This window comes from Molossus molossus, unplaced genomic scaffold (assembly GCF_014108415.1).
Source record: "Molossus molossus isolate mMolMol1 unplaced genomic scaffold, mMolMol1.p scaffold_m16_p_10, whole genome shotgun sequence".
NCBI classification, from domain to species: Eukaryota; Metazoa; Chordata; class Mammalia; order Chiroptera; family Molossidae; genus Molossus; species Molossus molossus.
In genome coordinates, this window is record NW_023425345.1 from 92,980,149 (window position 1) to 93,002,497 (window position 22,349).

General features: G+C 45.3%; 1 protein-coding gene and 1 pseudogene across 2 annotated transcripts in view; one reads left to right on the top strand and one right to left on the bottom strand.

Moving 5' to 3' along the window:
- SLC6A13 (solute carrier family 6 member 13) overlaps positions 1-22,349 on the bottom strand; it is an 80,696-nt gene that overhangs the window by 11,100 nt on the left and 47,247 nt on the right. For both annotated transcript variants that reach the window (XM_036251267.1, XM_036251268.1), the window contains 5 exons: positions 14,834-14,968; positions 12,054-12,194; positions 7,098-7,182; positions 6,304-6,436; positions 5,362-5,496 (listed from right to left, as the gene is read on the bottom strand). In XM_036251267.1, coding sequence (XP_036107160.1) covers positions 5,362-5,496; positions 6,304-6,436; positions 7,098-7,182; positions 12,054-12,194; positions 14,834-14,968 — 629 coding nt within the window. The remainder of the gene's footprint in view (positions 1-5,361; positions 5,497-6,303; positions 6,437-7,097; positions 7,183-12,053; positions 12,195-14,833; positions 14,969-22,349) is intronic.
- LOC118624869 lies at positions 9,150-9,244 on the top strand (annotated as a pseudogene).

Below are 22,349 nucleotides of genomic sequence, written 5' to 3' on the forward strand. Positions count from 1 at the left end.
TTCTCTTTAATAGTGGTTCTGTTCGTTGTTTTTTTTATTATTACTAAATTGAAAAATCATAAAGGTATTTTACTGAAGATACACAGGAGGACTTTCTTGGACATAGGCTGTGTTTTCAGAGAGAGAGAGAGACCTGGAGGGTACGTGTTCTCAAAGGGTCTCTGAAGAACTTAGCAGGAGGTGTTTGGGATCTTTAACGTCAGTGAAGGAAGGTGGCTACTCGCCTGTCTTTCAAACACATTAATAACTCTGCCTCCACATAACTGCCTCTTGGAAACAACTTGTCTTCTGCTTGCCCCTCCGTACCTGCTCTGCACCCTCTTCCTGCTTTTGTGCCGGGAAGGCTGCCCTGTCAGATGGTTCAGGGACTCCCTCGCCTCCTTTGTATCCCCAGGGTCAGGCAGTGGGCAGTATCTGCCAGAGGCTGGAGGCTGGAGGCAGCTCAAAGTCCTCATCCCCACAAGTCATTATCCATCCCATGGACTCTTTGTCCTTGAACAGGGTCCTCATTCACTTAGCCTGGAGAGCAAGTTATTTGGTTCAAAACACTGCTACCCAGGCAGCCGGGAGAGCCAATTAGCAATAGGAATGTGAGCGAGCTGTATCCGTGAGCCAGGTTTTCTTCTCTTTTCCCAATTGTTAAGAAAATGAGACAAGGAGTTGTCACTCGCCCCACCCCCAATAAACCAAAATGTAATTGCAGTTTTCAGCCCCTCCCAGGAATGTGGCCTTAAGCCAGTCTGGTTTGCCTGTACTAGTGAGGTGATCAGCCCTGCTACCCCTTCCCTGCCAGAAACAACCCTCTTCTCTTCTGCTAATAACTTCTCCGTCCTGCCCGGTTTCTGCCCACAAAAACCTTCCAGTTTGTACAGCTTCTTGGGGGCACCCTTCTGTTTACCAGATGGAATGCTGCCCGATTCATAAATCTTTCTTTAGAAGAAAATTTGTTTCTCAATTACAGTTGACATACATTATTATATTAGTTTCAGGTGTACATGAGGGCCCATAGATTTCAATGTGTGATATCAAACTAAAGATTCATTCCAATCAAGAGTTCCAACCCTCTCCCTAAATAAACCCTTCATTAGAAAAGCTGAGCATAGAGAGTTAAAAGGTTTAACAGAGGCTCTTTGGACACCCTACTCCCCAGCCCCTGCTCTTCCAATCTCCCCCGAAGTGAGGAAAGGGCAGAGAAAAGGAAAAAAACAAGCGCCCAAATAAAGCACATGCTGCGCCACTGGTGTCCGCGTCTCCGTGGCCGTTCCCCACGTGAAAGGGGGAAGCCCCAGGGACGCCAGGCCAGGCAACAGCCCACCCGACGCACAGAAAGCCTGGCAGGAGAAGAGGAGACCAGACAGCCCAGCTTGTCTCTGTATGGCTCCCCACTCCCGCGCTTAGTGCTTACCAGAGAGGTCTTTAGTTAGCAGGGATTTTACACCTTTCTCAAGTGCCAAGCAAAGGCCAGTTGGAATTGTCACACTTCCTGGGGTGTGCCAACTACATTCAGTTAGTGCTCTGGCAGGGCACCCACCCTGAAGGGGTTGCTCTGCTCACGGACAGCCAGGGCCTCAGTTCAGCACCAATGGGATCGGGACCAGGCAGCCAATGAGACAGGCAGCTCGGAAGCTGAGGACCAAGCCTGGCTCTTGACAAATCATGCTCCCCACCGCCTCAGAGGACTTGGAAGACAGATGCTTCCTGCTCAGCCTACTGCCGGCTCGGGTTGGAAGGATGGTATCCTGGAGAGTGATTTAAAAGAGGTCTTATTCCCTGCAGTAGCCCAGACACAGAATTATGGCCTTATTAACTCTCAGAGTTGAAAGCTACCTGACCTACCTTCCTACCTTTTTTTTTTTAATCCTCACTCGAAGATATTTTTCCATTGATTTTCAGAGAGAGTGAGAGTGATAGAGGGAGAGAGAGAAAGAGAGAAATATTAATGTGAGAGAGACACTTTGAATGGTTGCCTCCAGCACGACCCCAACCAGGGCCAGGGATTGAACCGCAACAGAGGTACGTGCCCTTGACCAGGACTGAACCCATAACCCTCCGGTTGATGGGTTGACGGTCTAACCACTGAGCCAAACCAGCCATGGCTGATCCACCTTCTTTATGTTTGCTGGAAGATAGACACAGTTAAACCTCAGTTCCATCTCAAACAATCCGGCTCTTGACCAAGTTGTTCGTGGAAAAATGTCTTGGTTGTGTAACAAAACTTGAGTTCTCGACCTGACGACCCTTTGATGCCAATACTTCAGCTTGACAAAAAGCATCTCTCGGGCCACGATCAAAGGAGAGAATGTGCGAGTATGAGTCAGTTTACCACTAAACCTTGAGTTGTTAACATCTCAGGAAATTGCTCTGTGAATATTTTTGTGGCTTTTTTTGCTTTTGTTGCTTGTGAAATGAATGATTAGCACAATTTTAAAACATAAAGAGGCCATCAAGCCCTGGCCGGTTTGGCTCAGCAGTTAGAGCATCAGCACGCAGACCAGAGAGTCCCAGGTTCAGTTCCCGCTAAGGGCACGTACCTTGGTTGCAGTTTGTCCCCAGCCCCGGTTGGCAACCAGTCGATGTGTCTCTCTTGCATTGATGTTTCTCTCTCTCACTTCCTCCCTCTCTCCCTCTGGCTCTATCTGAAGATAAGTGCAAAAAAGTCCTTGGGTGAAGATTTAAAAAAAAATTTAAAATAAGAGGCCATATTTTTTTTAAAAAAGAGTGTTGTTGCAAATGGTGTGAAGGAAACAATGATCACAGGTGACTGAAGAGGTAGAAAAACCGTTGTTGATTTGGATAAACAAAAAGCAGTGAGCCAGCGACAGCATTTCGGAGGCAGCGATGTGTGAAGAAGTGAAGATGCCGCATGCTGACCTCCTGCAGACACCTGCGCGAGGGCTGAGAGCGAGTCGCTCAAGGCTAGTGGGGGTGGTTTGGTAAATTTAAGAAAAGAGGCGCTGTTTATAGATTAAACAGTACATTAGACACATACTGAACATAAGCGAGGCTAACACGGGGAATCATTTGGGGGTCTGGAACGGATTAATTCAATGTACATGATTTCTAAAGGGAAAAATGATTCCGTTTTCTAATTGTCTTCTGGAATGAATTAAGTTTGAGAACCGAGGTTCCCCTGCTACCAGATGGGGACTCTGCCTTCAAGAGAACGTGAAGTATGTAGAATTTGTCATCACCGAGACCTGGGTTCCAGGTACAGGTGCAAGGATGGGAAGCTCTGTAAGCTCTCTAGGCCTTAATTTCCTCATCTGTAAGATAAGGACACCTTGTTGATCTGCTGGGAGGATTAGTTGAAATAATGCATGCAAACCTCTTAATGCTGGGGACACCGTAAGCACTCACTAGTCCTTAGCTGTAAATGGCTGATCATGAAAAACAAGGCATTGATCACAGAAGCCATCAATCAGTTCCAGAAACACTGGACTCGCTCTCCTTTTTCCACTCAACATGTCCCCTCCTTGCCTGCCTGACCTCCAAACAAAGGTAGGCTTTGTAGCTTAGCGGTCCACACCTCCTGCTCACATCTCTGCTGCTCCAGAACCACAGTGGCTCCCTCTTGCCTAGGGATCCAAGCCAAACTCTGCACCTGTCCTTCGAATCGGCTGCCCCACACCTCCTGCTTGCTGCCTACTCTCCATCACAGCCCGTTGGCTCCAGATAAGCCGAACGGCTTATGAGTCACAAAATAAAAATACACTTATTTGGCCCTGACCGGTTTTGCTCAGTAGTTAGAGCATCGGCCTGTGGACCGATGAGTCTAGGGTTTGGTTCTGGTCAAGGGCACGGTTCCAGTCAAGGGCACATACCTCAGTTGTGGTTCGTCCCTGGCCCTGGTCAGGGCTGTGCGGGAGGCAACCGGTCTATGTGTCTCTCTCACATGGATGTTTCTCTCTCTCTCCCTCTCACTCTATCTGAAGATAAAAAAAAAAAAAAAATGCAAAAATGTTCTCGGGTGAAATAAAATAAAATAAAAAATAAAAATACACTTGTTTGGCCAGCCACTTGCTGTGCAGCCTGGGGCCTCGTTCGCGCCTCTGTGCAATGAGGAGTTTGCACAAGATGGGCTCTGGAGCCCTTTCAGCCATGGCCATGGCTCTGCCGTTGGACACCAAAGCCGGACTGCGACCCTGGGCCCCACGTGGAGAAGACGCAGCAGCGATCTGCAGGGCTGGTATGACTAAGACATGAGAGTGGAGAGCGATAAGCTCACGTCCCACCAGAAGTCCGCTGAGACACACACCCAGGATACAAGGCTGGTGGACTCCGTGGGGATGTTTCTGACCCTGGGAGCCCTGGCATCCCGGGGGGAACTCAGGATGGAAGAACTCATAACTCTGCCAGGGTGACTGGGAGACAGACCAGTTAAGCTCTGGGTCACCCCAAATTCTGCACAAGGGGGAGCCATTGCCTCTGTGTGAACTGAGTCCCCGAGGGGGACTTTGGGGTGAGTGCCACTCCCTTTTCTCTTGCTCCCTCGCAGCAACCTCAGTGACTGTGCCGGCGCCTCACTACTTCAAATATCCGAACAGCCCTCCACTTGTTCCCCTTCCGCGTCCTGTCCCTCCAGCCCTCAGTGTGCTCAGGCCCCGGCATGGTCAGAGAGCCTTCTCCAGCGCCGAGGGCGGGCCTCTCACTTGTACACATGCTGCCCGGGAGGGAAGCGGGCATGGAGCCGGGTAGCACATCTTAGGGAGTCTGGGGGGAGCTTGCCCACACTCCTCAGCCCTCCACACCTCCTGGCTTCACCAGCTTTCAGAACGGCAGCCGCACAGAAGATAAGGAACCCCTCAGAGGCAGTGGCTTCTCATTTCAAGCCCCGTTTTACAAACCCCTCCAGTCAGCAAGCAGCACCCCCTCCTCCCCGTGAGGCCATAAGAAGCTGGCTGAGGGGAGGGAAGAGGAAGGGGCCCCTTGACAACCCACAGGAAACTCAGCACTAGCCCACCTGGTGCTGGGAGATGCTGGGGAACTGGGCCTACGAACGGGCCTCCTGACGGAGGGAGGGGACCGGAGGGGACTGGTGGAGGGCTAAGAAATACAGAGGAAGTTAGGTGTGAAATAAGATTGTCAAGGGAAGAAATACCAAAAGCGGGTGGCAGATGTGGGGAAATAGGACCAGCCTGTGAGCTAAGGCTGACAAGTGACATATTTGCTGCCCCTGAGAAATATTGCTAGGGCCTCGGGGCCCCCTGGCTTTCCTGGCAGCTGTGGGCTGGGGGAGGGGCACAAACAGCTGCTGACAGATGTCTGCTTTAGGGCGAGCCAGGAGGAGGGATGGCCGTCAGAGCACAGGAAGGTCTGCAGCTCGAGCAGCTCCAGAGCCACTGACAGCCTGTGGCTTCTTACCTGGGGATCCCACAGCCGCGTGAGGTTTGGATACAGGTAGAACTGAATCCCTTGGGCTGCCCCAGGCAGGGTCACCCCTCGAATCAACAGGACCACCAGCATGAGATAAGGGAATGTGGCTGTGAAGTACACCACCTGGCCAAGGGGCAGATGAGAGAGAAGAAACTTGTGAGTAGGAGAGAAGGGGCTGGAGGGAGACCCAGCAGTGAGGCCGAGGCAGGAGCTCCCCACCTACAGAAGAGGTGAAAGGAGTCTTCACCCTCTCCTACCCTCTCACCCCGCCCTGTGCATTTCCACCACCCCCCGCCCCGCCCTGTGAGCCCACAACCTCTCCTCTCCCTCCTCCTCCAGCCTAAAGCGCTCCCCCTCCCCGACACATACGCAGTTAACATCTCCCAACAAGTGTGTTTGCAATGATGGCGGAGTTGTCAGGTGTGAGAGATCTGTAACACGTGACCCCTGATCTCAAAGGCGACAAGCTCAGGGCAACCAGGCAGCCAGGTTCGGAAGGAAGCCTCGTTGGGGCAAGAGTCCAGGAGAGCTCAGAATGCCCTTCTAACACCTCGTACACTCTAGGCAGAGTCCCCCAGCTTCTAGGGTTGACTGAGAATCATTCTGAGACTAATAGTCTTGATGGAATTCTTTTCCCAAAGAAATGTTGAATGAACCAGGGAGCCATGAACTGTGTTCAATTTGCAAAATGAATTCCTCTGGAAGCAGCCTTAATCTCTCCCTCTCTCCCATTTAATTTCTCCAAAGACCAGAAGGATTTGGGATCAAACCCAGGAGAGGCACAGAATCAATGAAGGGCAAGACATAAAAATTGTCATTGGGTCAATTCCCTCCCATCCCTGGCTAGGCTACAACTTAGGGAACCCCTGGGTAACTGAACCCCCGTGAGGAGTCCTGGGATGGGAGGACTAGGGGCTCTCCAACACGAACCTTGCCTGTGGACTTGACCCCCTTCCAGATGCAGAAGTAGCAGATGACCCAGGCAAGCAGGAGGCACAGGGCCAGCTCCCAGCGCAGGGCCCCCAGGTGCTGGATGCCATCAGAGATCTTCAGGACCCGCCTCCTGGGGAGAGAAGGCTGAGCTGGGCTCCGCTCCCGCTGCCAGCCTCCAGCCTCCAGCCTCCAGCCCGTGGCCTCGTCCCTGTGTCTCAGCAGTGGACACGCCTCAGGCTCTTGGCCAAAGGCTTGTCAGCTCTTGTTACCCAAATCCACAAGGCTCGCCTTTGCCCAGAGACGGAGGTAGATAGAAAGGGAGGCAAATATAAACTATTCCCAGGTAAGTTTGCTCTGGGAGGCTGAGCACCAATCTAACTTAGAGAAGGAGCTGCTGCAAACGCGTATTTTCTCAACTAGGGTTCCAGGATGTTTTGATAGGAGGAATCAAGCCCTAGATGAATATCAGTACTGGGGGAGGGGGAGAGAAGAGACAGTGCACACGCAGCCGAAGAGAGGAGGGAAGTCGGGTGCGGGCACACAGGCGTGTGCACTCTCCACCGGGGGTGGGCATGTGGCAGAGGAAAGGCAGGAGAGCGGCAAAGTCCTCACGTCAGAAACTGCTCTGCACTAACCACAGATCCGGGCGCAACAGAAAAAAGCCACTTAGGTGACAGAGCCACCAGAGAAGAAAATAGAGAGTCTTCCCTTGTTATCCGCTGAGAGTCAGCATTGAGAGGACTCGTCCCCAGCTCGTCCCCACGGCGGGGGAGGAAACAGGCCTCACTTACTCCCAGAACTCGATGACAGGAGAGGTGGCATTCTCAGAGGTCACATTCAGGGAGCCATTGGTCCTCTGGAACTCCACACAGTGTTCTACCCATGGGTCCCAGGGAAGGAAGCAAGAGAAAAATCAGTAGCCGGTCTTTGGGGTGAAATTTTAGGAGAATGGAAGTAAGGTATCTGGAAGAAACTGGGCTGAAGTCTATACAAAACACCCTTAAACACATCACCCCAGCAAACCCACACCCCACTCCACTCTCCCACGTGCTTTCACTTGTCGGTTTCTAAATGTGTGGGTACTGCCTGGCCGGCGTGGTTCAGTGGTTGAGCGTCGACCTATGCACCGAGAGGTCGCCAGTTCAATTCCCGGTCAGGGCACATGCCCAGGTTGTGGGCCCGATCGATCCCCAGTGGGGGGTGTGCAGAAGGCGGCCAATCGATGTTCTCGCTCATCAATGTTTCTCTCTCCCTCTCCCTCTCCCTTCCTCTCTCTCTAAAATCAATAAAGAAAAAGTATTTAAAAAATAAATAAGTGTGTGGGTATATATTCTTACTAAAGCATGACCCGATGGCATCAGGAAAGATGCTGTGCACGTGTACCAACATTTCCAGGTAACTGTTGTGCGTAAGTCACAACCTTTGAGGAGTAATAAGAAGCCTGCTAGGGAAGTTACGTGGCCGGGTTGCTGAAGAGCACAGGGACGGGTGCAAGAAAGCTCGGGCTGAATCCTGACCCCCCAGTTCCTCACTGTGTGGCTCTCTGAACCTCACATCCCTCATCTTCAAAATGGACATAAGAATATCCGTCGGTAGGATCGATAGGGGGTTAAATGAAAACATGTCTGTCAAGTACTCAACAAGTACTGGCTCTGAATTATCTGTACATGACTTCAGAGTTTCACAAAGCATGTTTACTGTGTTTTTAAATATTTTATTAGTATAATAATCTTCAAAAATAGTAAGACAGCCCTGGCTGGTGTGGCTCAGTTACCTGGAGCAGCATCCCATGCACCAGAAAGTCAGGGGTTATATTCCCGGTCAGGGCACATTCCTGGGTTGCAGGGTTGATCCCTAGTTGGGGCACATACAGGAGACAACTGATCACTGTGTCTCCCTCACATTCATTTCTCTCTTGCGCGCGGGCTGTCTCTCTCTCTCTCTCTCCCCCTTCCTCTCTCTAAAATCAATTAAAATATATATTAAGACAGACAGTGTTTTCCCCATTGTACACATGAAGAAAGTGAGTCTGCTTAGAAATGGCCTGTCTTAGCTTAGAAGGGACTTAGTGAGGGCTAGAATCCAGCCCAGTGTGTTGTGTATGTTCTATTGTCAAAGTACCTCGCATCTGACCTTTCTCATGACCACCACTCCTACCACTCTGGGGCGGGTCACCATCATCTCATGCTTCCTCAACTGGCTTCCAGTCTCTACTTTGCCTCCCTAATGAAATCTCCATACAGCCATCAGAGTGACATTGATAAAATTTAAGTCACATTTTATGTCATGCCCCAGTTCAAAACTCTCCAGTGGGTTTCCTAACCCTCTCAGAGAAGAAAGCCAAAACCCCTAGAATCACCTCCAAGGCCCTATTTAACGTAGCCCATCACCTCTGGCCTCACCTCCTGCTGCTCCCTACTCACCTGCTCCAGCCACATGGAGCCCTTGTTGTTCCCTGGGTGCTACAGGTGCCCCAGGGCCTTTGACTGGGCATCCCATCTACCTAGTGTCTGTCTCCCGCTCTCTCAGGGCTCACTCCCCATCCTGCTTTACAGCGTTACTCCCGCCATCCTCAGTAAAGCCTTCGCTGGTGGCCCATTTAAAAGTACACACCTACCCAGCCAGTGTGGCTCAGTGGTTGAGCATCAACCCATGTACCAAGAGGTTGCCAGTTCGATTCCCAGTCAGGACACATACCCAGGTTGTGGGCCAAATCCCCAGTGGGGGGCATGCAGGAGGCGGCCAATCGATGTTCTCTCTCATTGATGTTTCTATCTCTATCCCCTTCTCCCTTCCCCTCTCTTTAAAATCAATAAAGAAAAAAAAATTTTTTTGATGAAATAAAATTATACCCCTGCTGTGGACATGATCACAAAATATTTTCCCACAAGGTTTTCTTTCTGCTACATTCGTAGTATTCAGCCTATTGGGAACGTTTTCTTAACCCTTATTTTCATTGTCTAGATTAGCACTGTCCAATATAATATAACACAAGCTATCTGTGATTTGGTAATGGCCAGTGGTAATCAGTGAGATGTTACATGGCTGCCTTAGATCTCTGGAGTCTTGCAGATGTCCTCTGTCTAGCTAATCCTTCTAGGTTGCTAGTGACCAGATAGTTTGTGACCACATGACCATTTCTATTACTGTTATATAGGACTGACTGAAATGACAACTGGATTGAGCAAAAAACAGAATTAAGAGTCAAACTCCAGGTCCAGCCGGTGTGGCTCAAGTGGTTGAGCGTCAACCCATGCACCAGGAGGTCGCCAGTTCGATTCCTGGTCAGGGCACATGCCCAGGTTGTGGGGCCAATCCTCAGTGGGGGGCATGCAGGAGGCGGTCAGTTGATGTTCTCTCTCATTGATGTTTCTATCTCTCTCTCCCTCTACCTTCCTCTCTAAAAATCAGTGGAAAAAAAAAATTTTTTTTTAAAGAGTCAAACTCGGGAGAAACTAAGGCAGTGTATGGAAGGACTCGGAACATGTGAAATTCCTTAAATAAAAATGTATTAACTTTAAATAATTGTGCCTAGGTTACAAATAATAAAATCCCTTTACACTTATTGTATAAAATGAAATAAAATTACACCCTACCCCTAAAACTCCGAAAACCTCCTCCCTGCTTTATTTTTCTCCATAGCACTTCTAACATGATACCTCTTACTCACTCCTTTTGTTTATGGTCTCTCTCTGTCACTAGAAGGACACCTCCATGCAGGCAGGGACACACCCCCGGAGCCGAGGACGCAGCCAGGCCCCGGGGAGCTCAGGTGGCCCTGTTGATGGCAATGCCAGTCGAGCCCCGTTCACTAGGCGCGTCGCTGCCTTGACGCGTCAGCACACCAAGGAAAGCATTTCGTCCTGACAGGACAGGACGTCCTACACTATCTAAGGTGCGAGGCTCGGAGTAAAACCAGACCCTGGGAGAAATGTCCAAAACGTCAAGAAGCAAAAGCCTTGGGCACTGCATTCACCTCAGAACTGTCTCAGAGACACCCCGCCCCCAACCAACCTAAAGGCAGGCCTAAAGCAAAAGTCCCAGCTACCGAAACTTCACCCGGGGTTACGAGAGGAGCACTGCTGAGGCCTGGATGAAGTCCTCTGATGAGCTCCTTGTCAAGGGTACTGCAGTGCACACAGATGGAGGGAAGGGAGAAAAGAAGGAAAGAAGGGAGAGAGAGAGGGAGGGAGGGAGGGAAAATATATAAAGAAAATATTAGAATATAACATGTGTTTAAAACTCAATGCGTTCAACAGATGTTTTGGGTGCTTGTGATGCAGCCAGCACTGTGCTGGGCACAGAGGGATAAAGATATCTTTTCTGCCTTCAAGCGCTTGCCGATCTGTAGGGAAACCAGACCAACAAACAGACAGAAAGTATGTAGGAGCCACAGCAGGGCCTGGGTCAGTGCAGGTGTACCAAGAACCTAATGCACCTTGGGGTGGCAGGGAAAGTACCTCCAAGACTTGACTTTTCACTAGAAAACTAGTGGAATGGAGGTGGTGGCAGAGATGGGCAGGGAGTGCTGGAGAGAAGCCTAGAGTGTGAGGGCAAGAGGGGCCTTAAATATGATGCTAACCGTTGCAGAAATGCACCTCCCTGGCCAATGAAAGATTCAAACTCCAGTTCAGAACTGAGTAACTTATCTGAACAAGAAAATTAATTGTAGGTAGGGCCTCACCGACCGGCGCGGAGAGGTATCTGGGCAATGAGTGCACGACATGGCGCTGAGACCCCAAGAGGACATGTCCAGTGCACTCTTCATCTGCGTGTCCAAAGGGTGGCCACTAGCCACGTGTGGCTCTTTACATTTAAATTAATTAAGATTAAATAACGATTTTTAAAAACCAGTTGGTCGCACACATGAGCCACATTTCAGGTGCTCGATAACCACGTTGACTACCATTCCAGATAGTACCTTATGCACAAAGTTCTTTTGGGTAGCACTACACTAGGTAGTTTTAATTTTTTGGTACTTTCGATTCATTAGATTCAGTTGTTCTATTGCCCAGATGGTTCTTTTTCTTTTCTTTTCCTTTTTTCTTTATTGATTTGAGAGAGAGAGGAAGGGAGAGGGAGAGAGAAATAGAAACATCAATGAGAGAGAACATTGACTGGCCTCCTCCTGCATGCCCCCCACTGGGGATCTGGCCCACAACCTGGGCATGTGCCCTGACTGGGAATCGAACCTGCGATTTCTTGGTGCATGGGTCAACGCTCAACCACTAAGCCACACCGGCCGGGCACCCAGGTGGTTCTTGTTGTTTTACAGGAACAAGAGAAAATTAACTGCTATTTAAATTCTAAATTATATTGATGACACACAACACAGCTCATTCCCTGGTTAAATCCAGATGAATTGTGAGTTGGAAAGACCTACAAACAGTGTCAAAGAGAAAGCATGAGAAACAAACAAACAAACAAAAATATATACATACATCAAACTAATACTATTTCAAACCAGAATAAATAGCTAAATTACATAAACAGTGTGTTCTATTTGCATAATACATGAATTCATAATACATTCATTGAATACAGTTTTTAAAAGATTCTTTGACATTTGTGATGCTGGGGAAATCACACCCTTATCTTTGGTGTAGGATCTCCGTGATTCACTTGGCAGATTTCTAGTGAGTCCTGCGTAATGGCTGGGAACCGGGCTGCCTGGGATATAGGGACAATCCCACTCCTGGTTCAGGTGGCACGGCAGCCGGAGGAAATGGACTCAGAGGTGACCTTACCTGTATTCCACTCATGGCGGCAGCTGCCCCAGGGAAGGTCGATGGTGAAGCTGCTGAAGAGGTAGAAGAAGGCCCAGGCCAGGACAATGATGTAGTAGGCATTGAGGAGGATAAGGATCATCTGGGAGGAATAGCCAATGCCTGGAGGGGAAAGGGGCAGAACTGGGCTAGGGACGGCGGACAGACTTCTCACACTCTGTCCACCGGTGCTTAGGAGAGTCTGTCAGGGTCCTAAAGTAGGAAGTGCTGGAGCCTAGGCTCCTGGGCCCCTCACCCCACCCCAGCAGGCAGGAGTGGGCTGCTGCTCCAACAGCCCTTCCCAGGTCCGGAGAGGACCTTTCTCCCAGCCTTCTGCTGCCCTATCCCGGCTTCTTGTACACTGTCATCTTTATTAGGTTCTGAAAGTTCACTAACTCAAAGCTAATTTTTAAGTGCATAGACTAACCCTGACATTCCAATAGTTAATGTTCCCTGAAATTAGTCTGATATGTCTGAAATAAAAAAAAACACATGTTAAGAGCAGGAACAGACAGTCCACGTAGGAGAAATACAAATAGCGCATCCCTAATAATTACAGGTGTGCACAATCAAATGCTACCGAGGTGCCACTCTGCAGTGACAGCCCAAGTGAAATATTTTACAAATAATGTAACTCAGTAATTTCTAAACTTGTCGGCATATTTGAATTGCCTGGGGATATTTTTTTTTAATTCCAAAGCTCAGACCCGACCCCAGACCAATTAAATCACAATCTGGGGGGTGTAGTACAGATCTCAGGATATTTTGAAGGTCCCCAGGCAGTTCCAATATACAGACATGTTTGGGAACCACACATAACTCGGAGTTGTTAAAGATAGAAGGGAAAGATACTTACTCGTGTCTAGAGACACTGTAAGTCAGTATAACACTTCCACAGGACAATTTAATAAGCCAGAGTAAGAGACACCAACTTGCCTGGTCGGTGTGGCTCAGTGGTTGAGCGTTGACCCATGCACCAAGAGGTTGCCAGTTTGATTCCTGGTCAGGGCACATGCCCAGGTTGTGGGCCCGATCCCCAGTGGGAGCATGCAGGAGGCGGCCAATCGATGTTCTCTCTCATCAATGTTTCTATCTCTCTCTCCCTCTCCCTCTAAAATCAATGAAGAAAAAAGAGAGAAAAAAAAAGAGAGAGACATCAACTTGATCATGCATTTGATCCAGTGATCCCAATCCTGCACATTTGTGCCAAAGAAATAATTCCCAAAAGGGGGTGGGGGGTCTGACTCAACAAACATACAGGACAGCAGACTATAACAATTTTATAAGTAAATGAAAATAAGAAAAAGTCCCAAACAATGAACTGTGAAGTAAAATGTGATATATCTACTTGATGGGAATTTGTATTATCATTAAAGGATCGATGTGTAGAAAATGGAAAATAACACTAACTGCAAAATAGAGCTATAAACTGTATATATTTTATATTAATAGATATACAAACTCTGTATGGGCAGAAATAATTAAATAAACCCCCCAAACTGGAAAAAATCCAAATATTCTTCAGTGGGTAAATGGGTCAATAAACTGTGGTATATCCACACCATGGAATACTACACAACAATCAAAAGGAATGAATTATTGATAAAATAACAAGCTGGATGAATGTCAAGGGCATGATGCTGAGTGAAAAAGCCAATTTCAAAAGGCTATATTTTGTCTGTTTCCATCTATATAACATACTCAAAATGACAAAATTATAGAGATAGAGAACAAATTAGTGGTTGCTAGAGGTTAGGGGTGGGGAGGTTGGGGGTAATGTGACTATAGAGAAGGAGCATGACAGATCTTTGTGGCGATAGAACAGTTCTGGATCTTGATGGTGGTGGTGGTTACACAAATCTACACAAAAAATTAGGCAAATGAGTGCAAGGAAATCTGCTGAAATCTGAACAAGGTCTGTGGATAGTGCCGATGTCGATTTCCAGTTGTGATATTGTTCTGTAGTTATGTAAGACATTACCATTGGGGGAAAGTGAGTGAAAGGTACACATGACTTTTCTGTACTGTTTTTGCAACTTTCTGTGAATATATAATTATTTCAAAGTAGAAACTTAAGAAAATCCTACAGAGGAAGAAATACTGAAATAAAACACCCCCTGTTTTTTATTTTATTTATTTATTTATTTATTTATTTATTTATTTATTTATTTATTTTTCTTTATTGATTTTAGAGAGAGAGAAAGTGAGAGGGAGAGAGAGATAGAAACATTGATGAGAGAGAACATCGACTGGCCACCTCCTGCACGCCCCGCACTGAGGATCGGGCCCACAACCTGGGCATGTGCCCTGACCGGGAATCGAACCAGCGACCTCTTAGTTCAAGGGTTGACGCTCAACCACTGAGCCACACTGGCCTGACAAAACACCCTCTGTTTTAAATAGCTATTGTATAAAGATGATAGAATTATTAATGCTATTTTTTCTCATTTAAAATTCTCTTTAAAATGTTTTATAATTGATTACATGTTTTTAAAATACAAAATCATTGTCATATATTTTTTAAATATGTAACTAAAATAGCTTTGCACTCTACTTTTTTACCCTAAAGCCTTTGTGTGCCCCATCCTCCTCATCTTCTTCTCCATCCTCTGAAGGACTAGGGATTAGCTCAGTCTTGGGCCCATTAAGGAAGGGTTTAACATAAAGACAGAGTCTTATCTCAATGAGCATGGCGGCTAAACCACTCAGTCATTTCAAATCCTAAATGCAGATACCCGGGAATCAGGCACACAGCTACTCACCCTCGAAGATGGGGCAGATCTTCCTCCAGGCTGTGATGCCTCCCTGGCTAGTGTACTGGCCCAGTGCTGTCTCCAAGAGGAAGATAGGAATGCCACAGGTGAAAAGGAAGATGAGGTAGGGGATGAAGAAAGCACCTGTGGGTGGGAAACAAGCTGTTCATTACCTGGCACTAGCCTCCTTGTGGTCCACATTCATCTTTTCCCATTTTCAAAACATACCGCCCATCAGAATCTCAAGGGTGGGGGTCACAGAAAACTGCAGGGGACGTCATCCAGGTGTCTGGAATCATAGCAGGGATCAAGAATCACCCAGTTACCGAAAACTTAACCAGTCCCTTTCTTTCACTTTGAAGTTTTAATCTACACCTACGTTTGCTCCCTATCAAATATCAATTATTGTCTAAATAACATACAACCTGTACCAATAACATGGAGCTCATTGAATGGTGGCTATCCAGGAGCATTAGCAAAGCCCATAGACTATAATTCTTTTCAAGGAAATTATTGCTCTTAGTGTTAGATAGGGACTTTTAAGGGGCTGATATCGCATTTCCTTTTAGCAACCCTTTCTGCTTTTGTTTTCACAATCATTGCATGAGACAAGTCTACTGATGCTAGCAGTGCTAGCATTTTCTCCACCATGGACCTTTATCTGCTGGCAAAGTAGACAGGGGAGTTCATAGAGAATCAGAGAGGAGAAACCTGCACAGAGGGAGATCCAAATATCTGTAGAAGGTCCCTTTCTAGCTTTCAACTGAGTACCAGTCAGCACTTATGTGTGAGGAAACTACCCAAGGTGAGGGGAAAAAAAGATTCAAAAGACTGAGATTATGGTGCTCACACAGGGCTTGGAAGAGTGACTGTGCTCACTAGCCAGACTGGATAATCTCAGGGCTTGAGGGCATTGAGAAGAGAAGGTATTTTCTCAGTAGGGGGCACAATTAGTCCTAGATTGAGCATGACTCTGATTCTGCATAACAAATCTTAAAGCAAAACCCAACAGATCATATAACTTCACTGGTCCCAGAAAAATGCTCAAGAATATTTATAGAATTACAAAAAATACTCAGCAACCAGTAAAAAAAAAATCACCAGGTCTGGCATCCAATCAAAAATTACCAAGAAAGAGATTCCAAAATGGCAGCAGAGTGAATGGAAGCTACATAGACCGTCTCCCAGGACCAAACTGGAATTACAAGTAAAATTAAGACAAATCAGCCCTGGCCAGTTTTGCTCAGTGGTTAGAGCGTCGGCCTGCGGTCCAGAGAGACCCGGGTTTGGTTCCTTCTAAGGGCACGTACTTCGGTTGCAGTTTGTCCCTGGCCCTGGTTGGGTTGTGTGGGTGGCAGCCACTCAATGTGTCCCTTTCATGTCTCTGTTTCTCTCTCTCTCTTTCTCTTTCTCTCTCTCCCTCCCACTCTATCTGAACAAAAATGAAAACATGTCCTCGGGTGAGGATAAAAAAAAAAAAAAGACAAATCGACGGGAAAAAGCAACAGAAAAGCAGCTTGCGAGGATCATATAACCAGGGACACTGACTCAATCCTGGTAGGATTTCGGAGGCGCAAGAGGGGGGCTGGGAGCCCATAGACAGCAGTGGACTTAGCTGTGAGCAGTGCCCTCGGGTTAAACTCTCAAGGGGCTCCACAGCACAGAGCCAGGTCAGACATTAAAATAGCCACAGCCACTCACCTTGGGCTCCGGCAGAGGGAGGGAAGACTGGACTGGAACTCTGTGGGAACACTTGGGATTTGGACGGCTCTCAGAGCTTTTGCTGAGTTGCAGCCACACAGGACGGTGGCCATCTTACTCCTTCCCAGGGCTCTGGGGAGAGGCAGCAGCCCCTCCCTCGGAGATTCATCCCCACCCAGGTGGGCCATTGAAATGCAAATTGAGGCTCATTAACAACCAGCATCTGCTCCACCCTTGGGAAATCCCCTTACACAGAGCACCTGAGAAAGTTTTTTATTCAATTGAGAACCCAGGGCTCTTCAAGTAATTGCTACTGATAGCCTCCAGGCAAAAACCTAGAAGATAACTGCACCATTCCTGGGCTAGCAACTCTAACCAGGAAAGTAAGACTTCACAGTGGTGTTTAACATGGGTCCTCCCTGCCTCATCCAAACCTAGGAGAGGGAACCACAAACAGCAGAACACCAATACCCACAGGGAAAATTTGGCAAGCTCCAAAGCCCACTGTGATAGCCAAAATGGTGAAACACAGAAACAAAAGCGAAATGAAAGAACGAGAGACCTTTACCGAAGATGAGATAAATGAGGTGCAGTTAAGCAAGTTAACAGAATTAGAATTCACAGCCATGATCTTGAGGAAGCTCAACAGCATGTGTAAGGACATGAGGACCATGAGTAAAGACATAGAAATGTTAAAAATCAATCAGTTGGAAATTAAAAACCACCAAGAAGAAATGAAAAATGACATATCAGAAATAAAGAACACATTGGAAAGTCTAAACAGCAGAGCAGAGGAAGCAGAGGACCGGATCAGTGAATTAGAAGACAGGGTAGAAAAAATCAACCAATCAGAAAACCAAAAGGAAAAAACAATTAAAAAACAGAAGACAGCTTAAGAGAACTGTGGGACAACTGGAAACATAATAATATTCGCATCATAGAGTCCCCGAAGAAGAAGAAAATGAGCAAGGGTTAGAGAATATATTCGAAGAAATAGTGACAGAAAATTTCCCTAATTTGGTGAAGGAAGAAGGCATTCAAGTTCTAGAAGCACAGAGAACCCCAAGTAAGAAGAACCCAAACAGGCCCACAGGACACATAGTGATTAAAATGGCAAAAATTTAAAGACAAAGAGAGAATCCTAAAAGCAGCAAGAGATAAGCAACAGGTTACCTACAAAGGAACCCCCATAAGGCTATCAACTGACTTCTCAACAGAAACACTACAGGCCAGAAGGGAATGGCATGAAGTAATCAAAGTCATAAAAAACAAGGATCTCAATCCAAGACTACTCTATCCAGCAAGGCTATTATTCAAAATAGAAGGTCAAATAAAGAGCTTCTAGACAAAGAAAAAAAAAAAAAGGCTAAGGGAATACATTAGCACCAAACCAGCACTGCAAGAAATGTTCAGAGGACTGCTGTAATTAGCAAGAGAAATAGGAAGAAAAATAGAAGCACACTAAACAAAAATGGCAATAAATAAGTACATATCAATAATCACCTTAAATGTAAATGGACTGAATGCTCCGATAAAAAGACACCGAGTAGCTGATTGGATAAGAAAGCATGACTGGTCTATATGTTGTTTACAAGAGACCCACTTTACAACAAAAGACTCACATAGGTTGAAAGTGAAGGAATGGGAAAAAATCTTCCAAGCAAATGGAAAGGAAAAAAAAGCTGGGGTAGCAATACTCATACCCAATAAAATAGATTTCAAAATGAAGGTCATAACTAGAGACAAAGAAGACCACTACATAATATTGCAAGGATCTATCCAACAGGAAGATATAACCTTAATAAACATATATGCACCCAATATTGGAGCACAAAAAATATTAAAAATCTTCTGGAGGACTTTAAAGGAGAAATCGACAGCAATACAATCATAGCAGGGGACTTCAACACCCCACTGACATCACTGGATAGATCCTCTAGACAAAAAATTAGCAAGAAAACAGAGACTCTAAATGAAGCACTAGACCAAATAGATTTAATAGATATCTACAGAGAATTACACCCCAAAACTACAGAATTCACATTCTTCTCAAGTGCACATGGGACATTCTCAAAGATAGACCACATGATAGGACACAAACTAAATCTCTACAAGTTCAAGAAGATTGAAATCATATCAAGCATCTTCTCAGATCACAGTGGCATGAAACTAGAAATCAATTGCAACAAAACCATGCAAAGACATTTGAACACCTAGAGGCTAAATAGCATGTTATTAAACAATGAATGGGTTACCGAGGAGATCAAGGAAGAAATTAAAAACTTCCTGAAAACCAATGAAAATGAACACACAACAACACAAAATCTATGAAACACAGTGAAAGCAGTTCTGAGAGGGAAGTTCACAGCACTAAAGGCCTACCACAAGAAATAAGAAAAATTTCTAATTGACTAACCTCACAACTTAAAGAACTAGGAAACAAACAAACAAACAAAAACCAGAGTAAGTAGAAGAGAGGAAATAGTAAAGATCAGAGCAGAAATAAACCACATAGAGACCAAAAAAACAATTCAAAGGATCAATGAAACAAAGAGCTGGTTTTTCAAAACGATAAACAAGATTGATGGACCCTTAACTACACTCACCAAGAAACAGAGAGAACCCAAATACACAAAATCAGAAATGGAAGAGGAGAAGTAACAACTGACACCACAGAAATACAAAGGATCATTAACAAACTACGAACAATCATACAGCAACAAATTGGACAATCTAAGTGAAATGGACAAATTTCTAGAAACATATAGTCTCCCAAACTGAATCAGAAAGAGAGAGAAAACTTGAACAGACCAATAACAACTAAGGAAATTGAAGAGCTAATCAAGACTTTCCAAGCAAACAAAAGCCCAGGCCAGGATGGCTTCACAGGGGAGTTTTAGCGAACATTCAAAGAAGAACTAACACCCATTCTCCTCAACCTATTCCAAAAAATTCAAGAAGAAGGAAGACTTCCAAACTCGTTTGATGAGGCCAGCATAATTCTAATTCCAAAACCAGATAAAGACACTACAAAGAAAGAAAACTACAGACCAATATCCCTGATGAACATAGATGCCAAAATCCTCAACAAAATACTAGCAAATAGGATCCAGTAATACATTAAAAAAATTATTCACCACGATCAAGTGGGAATCCTCCCAGGGATGCAAGGTGGTACAATATTCACAAATCAATAAATGTGATACACCACATAAACAAAAGGAAAGATAAAAACCATATGGTCATATCAATAGATGCTGAAAAAGCATTTAACAAAATCCAGCACCCATTTCTGATAAAAATGCTCACCAATGTGGGAATAGAGGGATAATATATCAACATAATAAAGGCCATATATGAAAAACCTACAGCCAACATCATACTGAATGGGCAGAAACTAAAAGCATTTCCCTTAAGAACAGGAACAAGACAGTGGTGCCCACTTTTGCCACACTTATTTAACATAGTACTGGAAGTCTTAGCCACAGAAATCAGACATGAAGAAAAAATAAAAGGGATCCAAATTGCAGCGGAGGAAGTGAAACTGTCATTATTCGCAGATGACATAACATTATACATAGAAAACCCTAAAGAATCCATTAAAAATCTGCTAGATATAATAAACAAATTCGGCAAGGTAGCAGGATACAAAATTAACATCAAGAAATCAAGAGCATTCTTATACACCAATAATGAACTCACAGAAAGAGAAACTAAAAAAGAAATCCCATTTACCATTGCAGCAAAAACAATTAAGATACCTAGGAATAAACTTAACCAAAGAAGTAAAGGACCTATTTGCAGAAAACTACAGGACATTGAAAAAAGAAATAAAGAAAGATATAAAAAAGTGGAAGCACATATCTTGTTCATAGATTGGAAGAACTGACATCATTAAAATTATGCACATACTACCTAAAGCAATCTATAGATTCAGTGCAATCCCCATCAAAATACCAATGACATATTTCACAGAACTAGAACAAATACTTCAAAAGTTCATATGGAACCAAAAAAGTCCCTGAATAGCCACAGCAATCTTGAAAAAGGACAAAGTAGGTGGGATCACAATACCAGATATCAGGTTATACTATAAAGCTACTGTAATCAAAACAGCCTGGTACTAGCACAAGAACAGGCATATAGATCAATGAAATAGAACAGAGAACCCAGAAATTGACCCAAAACATTATGCTCAATTAATATTTGACAAAGGTGGCAAGAGCATACAATGGAGTAAAGACAACCTCTTTCATAAATGGTGTTGGGAAAATTGGACAGCTACATGCAGAAAAATGAAACTAGACCATCAACTTACACCATACACAAGAATAAACTCAAAATGGATAAATATATGAATCCATAAAATCCTAGAATGTAGGCAACAAAATTTCAGACATTATACGCAGCAGAATTTTTATTGATACATCACCTAAGGCAACAGAAACAAAGGAAAAAGTGAACACATGGACTACATCAAACTAATAAGCTTCTGCACAGCAAAAGAAACAACCATCAAAATGGAAAGGCAACCCACTGTATGGGAGAGGATAATTGCCAATGATACATCAGATAAAGGGTTAATTTCCAAAATATATAGAGTACTCATACAACTCAACAGGAGGAAGACAAAGGACCCAATTAAAAAATGGGCAGAGGAACTAAATAAACACCGCTCCAAACAGGACATACAAATGGCCAAGAGACATATAAAGAAATGCTCAACATCACTAATCATCAGAGAGATGCAAATTAAAACAACAATGAGGTATCATCTCACACCTGCCAGAATGGCTGATGGCTGCCATCAAAAATCATCAAACAAGTGACGGCAAGGGTGTGGAGAAAAGCGGGCTCTAGTACACTGCTGGTGGGAATGCAGACTGGTGCAGCCACTGTGGAAAACACTATGGTGTTTCCTCAAAAAACTAAAAATTAAATTGCCATTTGACCCAGTGATCCCACTTCTAGGAATATATCCTAAGAAGCCTGAAATACCAGTCAGAAAGAATATATGTACCCCCATGTTCATAGCAGCACTATTTATAACTGCTAAGATCTGGAAACAGCCCAAGTGTCCATCAATAGAGGAGTAAATAAAAAAGGTGTGGTACATTATATACAATGGAATACTATGCAACTGTAAGAAAGAAAGATCTCTTATCTTTTGAGACAACATGGAGGGACCTTGAGAGTATTATGCTAAGCGAAATAAGCCAATCAGAGAAAGACTATTATGATATGATCTCACTTATTTGTGAAATATAATGAACACGGTAGGCTGATGAATGAGATAGACCCAGAGACATAGAAACGAGTATGATTCAGAGTAGGGGGGCGGGGGGAGGGATGAGATGACCAAAGAACTTATATGCATGTATGCATAACCAATGGACATAGACAACAATGCTAGGGGGGTAGGGGGATGGGGAGGAGGGAGTCTAGGGGAGAAAAGGGAGAAACATCTGTAACAAAAATAAATTAATAAAAATTGGAGAGAAGCCCTGGCCAGTTTGGCTCAGCAATTAAAGTGTGTCGGCCTGCGGACCAGAGAGCCCTGGGTTCAGTTCCTGCTAAGGGCATGTACCTCGGTTGCAGTTTGTCCCCCACACCGGTTGGGGTTGTATGGGTGGCAACCAGTTGATGTGTCTCTCTGACATCAACGTTTCTCTCTCTTTCTTCCCCCCTCTCTCTCTCCCGCTCTATCTGAAGATAAATGCACAAATGTCCTCGGGTAAGGATACAAGAGAAACACACACACACACACACACACACACACACACAAAGTTACCAGGAAAATATTACTTGTAATGAGTAGATAAGT